This window comes from Bison bison, unplaced genomic scaffold (assembly GCF_000754665.1).
Source record: "Bison bison bison isolate TAMUID 2011002044 unplaced genomic scaffold, Bison_UMD1.0 scf7180017863950, whole genome shotgun sequence".
In the NCBI taxonomy this organism is placed as follows: Eukaryota; Metazoa; Chordata; class Mammalia; order Artiodactyla; family Bovidae; genus Bison; species Bison bison.
This window is the reverse complement of record NW_011494522.1, coordinates 2,113,719-2,121,678: the sequence shown is the minus strand read 5'-3', so window position 1 is coordinate 2,121,678 and position 7,960 is coordinate 2,113,719. Positions and strand designations below refer to the sequence as shown.

General features: G+C 39.1%; 1 protein-coding gene across 4 annotated transcripts in view; it reads right to left on the bottom strand.

The window, feature by feature from the left end:
• NAV3 (neuron navigator 3) overlaps positions 1 to 7,960 on the bottom strand; it is an 898,556-nt gene that overhangs the window by 34,737 nt on the left and 855,859 nt on the right. For 3 of the 4 annotated variants that reach the window (XM_010833878.1, XM_010833876.1, XM_010833879.1), the window contains 5 exons: positions 6,947 to 7,068; positions 5,933 to 5,953; positions 5,077 to 5,249; positions 3,348 to 3,501; positions 1,761 to 1,935 (listed from right to left, as the gene is read on the bottom strand). In XM_010833878.1, the coding sequence (XP_010832180.1) occupies positions 1,761 to 1,935; positions 3,348 to 3,501; positions 5,077 to 5,249; positions 5,933 to 5,953; positions 6,947 to 7,068 (645 nt within the window). The remainder of the gene's footprint in view (positions 1 to 1,760; positions 1,936 to 3,347; positions 3,502 to 5,076; positions 5,250 to 5,932; positions 5,954 to 6,946; positions 7,069 to 7,960) is intronic. The other variant, XM_010833877.1, reaches the window with a different exon arrangement.

The window sequence follows — 7,960 nt, the reverse complement described above, 5'->3', positions numbered from 1 at the left end:
CAGGTCAGGAAGCAACAGTTAGAACTGGACATGAAACAACAGACTGGTTCCAAATAGGAAAAGGAGTACGTCAAGGCTGTATATTGTCCCCCTGCTTATTTAACTTATATGCAAAGTACATCATGAGAAATGCTGGGCTGGAAGAAGCACAAGCTGGAATCAAGATTGCCGGGAGAAATATCAATAACCTCAGATATGCAGATGACACCACCCTTATGGCAGAAAGTGACAAAGAACCAAAGAGCTTCTTCATGAAAGTGAAAGAGGAGAGTGAAAAAGTTGGCTTAAAGCTCAACATTCAGAAAACTAAGATCATGGCGTCTGGCCCCATCACTTCATGGGAAATAGATGGGGAAACAGTGGAAACAGTGTCAGACTTTATTTTTGGGGGCTCCAAAATCACTGGAGATGGTGACTGCAGCCATGAAATTAAAAGACATTTACTCCTTGGAAGGAAAGTTATGACCAACCTAGATAGCATATTGAAAAGCAGACATATTACTTTGCCAACAAAGGTTCGTCTAGACAAGGCTATGGTTTTTCCAGTGGTCATATATGGATGTGAGAGTTGGACTGTGTGGAAAGCTGAGCGACGAAGAATCGATGCTTTTGAACTGTGGTGTTGGAGAAGACTCTTGAGAGTCCCTTGGACTGCAAGGAGATCCAACCAGTCCATTCTAAAGGAGATCAGCCCTGGGTATTCTTTGGAAGGAATGATGCTAAAGCTGAAACTCCAGTACTTCGGCCACCTCATGTGAAGAGTTGACTCATTGGAAAAGACTGATCCTGGGAGGGATTAGGGGCAGGAGGAAAAGGGGATGACAGAGGATGAGATGGCTGGATGGCATCGCTGACTCGATGGACGTGAGTTTGAGTGAACTCCGGGAGATGGTGATAGACAGGGAGGCCTGGCGTGCTGCGATTCATGGGGTCGCAAAGAGTCAGACACGACTTAGCGACTGAACTGAACCGAACTAAAATTGCCCAGGAACATGTATATTATTGGTTTTCAAGCGTCATCTAGTGGCTGTGCTTTGTAATCACCACAGGTCCTCCTGTAAATCTTTCTCAACCAAGTCTTTTATGTATACAAAAATGATTAAATGCTGTGTGTGTGCACTCAATTAAAGGAGCAGTTATACTTTATAACTGAATAGTTCATCAGATATTAAGACGTTAGGTTATATGATTCTATTTGCAACTGACTAAAATGCTACCCTTATTCTAAACTCAGTACTGGAACCCAGAGTTTCCTTTTTGTCTGTTTGGTGACGGTTTAATAGAGCTGTAGCCCGGTGACAGAGGAGCACTGTATTCTCCCTGGGCTGCAAAATGCAGGATTACTAGTCAAATTTAGGAATAGTGCCTGAAACACCTGTAAATGGGCAAAACGCTATCAAAATGCACGGGGTTCTGATTATACAGTGATGAGTACAAACCATCATCAGAGAATACTACTCCTTCGTCCTATCTGTAATCCTGGAGGAAGTACTTGTCAAGCACAAACAAGTGTTTTAAAAAATGATATGAAAACCGTATGTCTAAGTCGTTTCACTCTTTTACACAGAATGTTCTTTTAAGATGATCATGACTGAGAATGAACTTACAAGGAAAAAGGGCTATCTCTGAGAATTAGGGTGTTAACGCTTTGAAGAGGGAATGGGTGAGGGCAGTGGTGGGCAAGGGTCTCCAAATTCGAGGTGTCCTCGCTTGTGAAGTCCTAGGCATGCTGTGATTAGGCACTGTGCGCGCAAAATCACCTGAGGTAACAGACTCCGCGATGTTCAGATTGTTGAGCGAGAGCCCTAAGGACTGGCGCGAGGAGGAGGAGGAGGTGCTGCTCGCGGACTCGGACGGGGGCCGAGCAGGCTTCGCCACGTTCCCCGTCTCCGCCTTCAGCCGGTCATTTTCAGCCTTCAGTATTTCAATCTCGTTCTGTTGTGAAATTGAAAAACATGGCGCTAACTTGAAGAGAAAAGGGTATCAACTCTTTTAGTAGTAGTGTTAATCAGTGGTGTTTTTTTTTTTTTAATGTGGTGAGATATTAAAAAACAACTACAAATTATGAAAACAAGATTTCCTTCCAAAGAAGGAAAAGTAAATCTCTTTCTCTGTCTCCCATATATACATATTCAGATATTCACAAATATAGATACACTGACCAGTGGAATTTTTTCACACTTAAAAAAAAATCTATCATATATTTGAGGAGTTTTCCAGGATGTGGTCTCACCTGAATTAAGAATAACATAATTGAAGAGGTCATTCCATTTCTCATTTTAGAATTAAACACTACAACATATATAAAAACAGATAACCAACAGAGAGACCTACTATATACTCAATATTTTGTAAAAACCTATAAGGGAAAAGAATTTAAAAAGAATGTATCTATCTATATTCAGGTATATATATATAACTGAATCACTGTGCTGTGCATCTGAAACTTTGTAATACAACATTATAAATCAACTATGCTTTAATAAAATAAAATTTAAAAATTTAATGCAATACTATTAATATCTCATAGAAGAAAATGCCCTTTGTAATATTCTGAATTCAGGAAGAGTTGAAAATCACAGTAAAACAAAAGTTATATAAATGAAGTGATTTAAAATTATCACTTCAGAATCCTAGCTAACGTCTGAAAAAGTTTTTGTTCCTTCGAAACAGAGCACTAAGCTCATAAAAACAACACAAGCCTTTTGATGAATATATCAGTGGTATAGGAATCTGCTTGGCAACGAGCTTTTCCTGTTTCAGTCATCTGCGGTACCAAGTGATTATTGGTTGACAATAATAAAATGAAAGTCTGAGCACAGACTGGTTCTGAATTTAGCCTTCGGATCCTTCCAAGATATACAAAAGCTTTACTTTTACAGATGGCATTCTACATCACTTTTACTTTCATATTTAGAAAGCTTGTGTTATATTTCTGTCCTTTCCTCATTTCATTTGTTTTTCAATAAAAAACAGGTAAAGGTGTTTGAAAGTCAGATTTCAAAATTATAGGAAGAAGTTACCAAAAGGTAAATCACGGGGAAGTCAAGAAGCAAGGGCTGCAGTAGTTTCTCTGAAAACTTAGCTCTCAGCCAGTTCAATCACTAGTAAAGGTGCCTTCAATGGTCCTTGAGTGCAACCAGCCAGTTTGCACTCCCATTTCCAAAGCTGGATTTTACAAAATTCTCCAACCGATATTAGGAAAGGAGTTGCGGAGATTAAATAAAAAGAGTGCATTTCCAAAAGGGATTTAAATGTGAGATTTGCTTTTACAATAACTGAGACAAGAGAATAAGCAGCATTTCAAAGCTCTCCTGTTCACTCCTTGAAGGTGCTTACAGACCAACCTGCATCCGGTTCATGGCTTCCCGGATCTGATCGAGATGATGTGCAGAGCTGAGGGCCTCCAGCCGAATATCTGTTAATTTTAATTCCTTTTCTCTGAGCTCACTCTTCAACTGCAGAATTATCTCTGCCTCAGCCTCTGTGCATTCACAGATCCTGAAGAAAGAAACAAGCACAAAATCAGCAGTTGGGGAAGCCAGAGGATTAGGAAAGGCAATGATTCTTTTAAAAGCTGAACTGCAATAATATCCAGCAGGTACAGAGATTATTTGCTGCTGGCAAAACCTAGAGAAAAGGAAAAAGAGTTTTACAAACAGAAATACATTCATAGGTTCAAAACGGAAAAGAGTAGGCCTTTGTCTCTCTCTCTTTTTTTAATCTCTATTTTTTGAAGTTTAAAAACAACCTATCTTTACTGTATAGAAACTGATACTCAAAATTCCCTTGTTGCTAATATTTGTGGGGCTGAAAGTCAGAGTATTACTATATCTCATTCAACCATTTTTTCAAGGGACTTAACCTTCTATTTGCAACATATTAAATTTGTTTAAAACAAAGTTATTATGTATCAAAATGTTGATTTCTAGTTTTATAAAATTTTGCAAAGAATAATCTTATTTTGCCATAATACTATCTCCCGGTTACCACAAAACTTCAAAATAAATATTGTAGACAATAAATCAGGGAGATTAGTTTTGGACATTTAAATAATGGATGAGTGTTATATAATCCTTCTGGTAGGCTCGGCTGATTTAGGAGGTCAGCTAATGAAACTGAAGCAAGGTTTCAACCCAAACAAGCGGGCTAGTTGGGGCTGCTTGAAGGTCACATACACGACATCCTCACTGCTGTTGTGTTGTTGTTTTGTAGACAGCTTGGGAGGAAATGTGTCAAAAAGAATTTCTGTTGTATTAATGAGTAGCTTTTCTATTTAAAATGTGAGGATTAAGTTGCTGGTCACAAAATGACCGTGCTATGTTCTTCTAAGTAAGGGAATTAAACAGAGTGTGTACGGTCTTAAATGGTTCTATTTGTGGCCTTGTGTATATGACAGCTCCGGGGAGCTGCCGTCACGGGCACACATGGACTCTGAACTGAACAGTGTACAGAACAAAGAGAATTATCAGAGCACATGTTTAACCTTCTACATGTTTTATTCTTTCTTATAACATTCTAGTGGGATACTATAAAAAATGCTATGCTAGATTATCTAACACAATTGAAGAAAAATGGATTGCAGTTTGGCTTAAGGTAACAAAATTTTACTTCCACAACAGGAGGGCAGAGGAGGTAGTCATTGTTGAAACACATGCGAGTGATTTTAGAGAAAGCAGGAGTGAACACTGCTTAGGTTAGAACTGGGATCTGAGCAGTTTTCATGCATCACACTCCATTTTACCGGGATCTATGCTTGTAGATCACAGGGCCATTTTGCCGTTTCTTTGGTGGCCAGACAAGGGGTGACCTGCATTTAATGCACAGTTAGATAGATACAAGGACAAATGCCAGTGAAAATAATAACTTAGAAAAGGGGAGAATGAGATCAAGAATCATTCACGTTCTAATGAATGGAAAACAGAAGAGAAATGAATGCTGTCTGCTATTCTAAGGAAGATCTGGAAATAACGGACACAGAGACGATGCTGCGATTCCATTCAGAACACACACGTGGGCCTGGCCTGAAGTCGTCTTCAATAGATTCTTCCTTGTGCTGCAGAGGGGGTGACTTACGCAGAGGCAGACTGGGAGGGCTTCATAGAGGCTGACCCACAGTCACCCCCATTGTGGGGCAACTTGGGGGATGCTGGGAGGGACGAATCTGTAAGCTCTTCAATGTCCGAATGTGAGGAAGGGGGCTTGGTGGACTTTTTCTTCCCAAAGGCTTGTTTGAATGAGCTTCTCAGCTGCAAGAAAGGACAGAAATTACCTTCCTTGTCTATTTGCACTGGGGGCATCTCGCTTTGGGCCGTTAGTTTGCAAGTGCCATCCTAGCCACTGCCTGGGGTCAGTATGTATAAGCAAAGGATTAACAGCTGCAGCACGGTATCTCTAATTAAAAAAAAAAAGATACCGTGTTTTGTGTTTCTGTTTTATTTTTGTATTAATCCAGCACAGCGCAAACATGGAAGGCTTTTAAACAGTGCAGGGACAAGGGCATGGCCATCAGAGCACTCATTTAAAACGAAGTACCTTGAAGGGATCTCCTTTCAGAAGGCTCCTCTCTTCAAGGCAATTTGTTTTAAATGGCCACTTTAGCTCTACTGTCAAGTCAGGGCCTGCTGACAGTACAAACTTAAAAAGCAAAATGAAATCAAATTCACCTAACACTTCATCAATCGTGAGTTTCTATTCAAATTTTCAGTTCCCAGACTATGCAAACCAGAATTGGTACGCCCTACAGCGCTATTTGGAAAGTAGTTTTACTTCTCTTTAAAATTGAAGATTAAAATGAAAAGACACAAAGAAAAGACAAACAAGGTAATCTGTTTTTAAAAGGTATAAAAGCTTCCTGCCAAAATGAATAGCATTCATGCCAAGGGTGGGTGTTTTATAGATGCATGCCAGACTGTCCACGATTTATATTCACCTCACTTCCTCTAGAGTTCACCTTGCAGAAACATGAAAGAGTGCGCAATTACAAACCAAGGGAAGGAAGGCTGATCAGTATTTTAAAATATTACCTGCATCAACATTGTTTTTAAAACAAAAAAGATATTTCTCTCATTATTTACAGAAAGCACTCTAGTAAAATCCTTTCCTAATTTCATTTTGGATTTCATCAAGAGTTCTACTTATTTAAAATTTACTTTTCTTTCATAGCAGTCAAAAAAATCCTTTACTTTATTATTTTTTAAACATTTTGTAGTGGTAGCATCTTCCCCTCAGTTTTTCAGCAATTACTTTATATCATAAATTAGCTAACAAGGGATAGTTCTAGCTAACAAGGGGTAGTTCTGTTAAAGTACATTTTTATATTTCTCCTATGTTCTTTTGGTGAAAATATACAGAATTGATTTCTGATACAGTGGTACTTTCACACCAGAAGCTCTGTTGATGCAAGGGGTGCAGAAGTTTGCAAGGACTCGTCTTTCTTTTTTACCAATTCTATTTTTTCTCCTCTTCTTCCATCAGCATCTTTACCACCATCACCATCATCGCCACTACTAACACCACCACCATCATCACCCTCATCCTTTTCTTCTTCTTCATCTCCACCTTCACAATAAGGTCCTGCTTTGAGCCATTTATTTATAGATACTACTCTATTTTTCTTTACAATATCCCTGTAAAGTCAGTATAATTATCCAGTTTTTACAAATGAGAAAATTTAGGCTCGCCAAAAGGTGAAGTAACTTGCCTAAGAGCCAAAAAGTAAGCATCAGAGTTGGGATTCAAATCTAAGTTCAGTTAGTCCCAACTCCAAGATGTCTGTTCTTCAGCGACAGGCTGCCCTGAGCTTTTTGATGAGTATAGAATTTGAGGGGTGAGTCACTTGAATGAGACACTGTAAACTGCTGTGAATCTCTAAAGCCCAAAAGGAAAAATCCTGCCTCACTGTGCAGTAATAAGTTTGTGAATTAGATGAATGCTAATAGCTTACCCAATTTTTCTTTTTCTTCTTCTTGGAGTCGGCATCGTTACCACTGCCAATGCTGGAATGGCTTGTGGCACTGTTAATACTAGAAACGCTTTCAGAGGAATGCTGTCTTCTGATGCGGAGATCTAGCCACAGACAGAGAGAGCCACATTTACTCAAAAAGACTTGCAATCTGACCAAATAAGAATTTTAGGCTTTCTGAGAAGAAGTTCTCTAAAAATAGTCAACACAGCTTTGTATAGATCATTTCAATGCAGTTTTAGTTTTATAAGCTTAACAAAGTATCACCCTATTTGCTTTAATTAATTAGGTTACCTGTATTAAGATTCAATAGGAATCTCAGGTAAGTCTGTAGCATTGGCAGTTTAATGAATTCTGAGTTTTCTCGCCAAATTAAATGCTATGCTAGTGATTTTTACTGAATACCTAGATTAAACAGCACTTAGAAAATCATTTATCCCAATGATATATTCCATGGAGTAAATGAAAACTCATAATGGCATGAAAATTAATTGTGTCTTTTTAATATTTGCCCTTTGAATAAAGCTACTGAAGCCAGATATACCGACTTTCCATTTCATGGAAGCATACCTTGTTAGAGCCAAAACAAACCTTGTGAGTCATCTAAGCACTTTATCTCATAGATGAGACAACCGAAATGCAAGGAAGTACCTTGACCATGGTCAAAGAGCCAAAGTCATCAAGAGAGAATCTAGGTAGACTTCATTAGTGAATTAAATAGAAATCATATTTCAGTTCAGTTCTGCTGCTCAGTCATGTCCGACTCTTTGCAACCCCATGAATCGCAGCCAGCCAAGCCTCCCTGTCCATCACCAAATCCCGGAGTTCACACAAACTCACGTCCATCGAGTTGGTGATGCCATCCAGCCATCTCATCCTCTGTCATTCCCTTCTCCTCCTGCTCCCAATCCCTCCCAGCATCAGGGTCTTTTCCATGAGTCAACTCTTCGCATGAGGTGGCCAAAGTATTGGAGTTTCAGCTTCAGCATCAGTCCT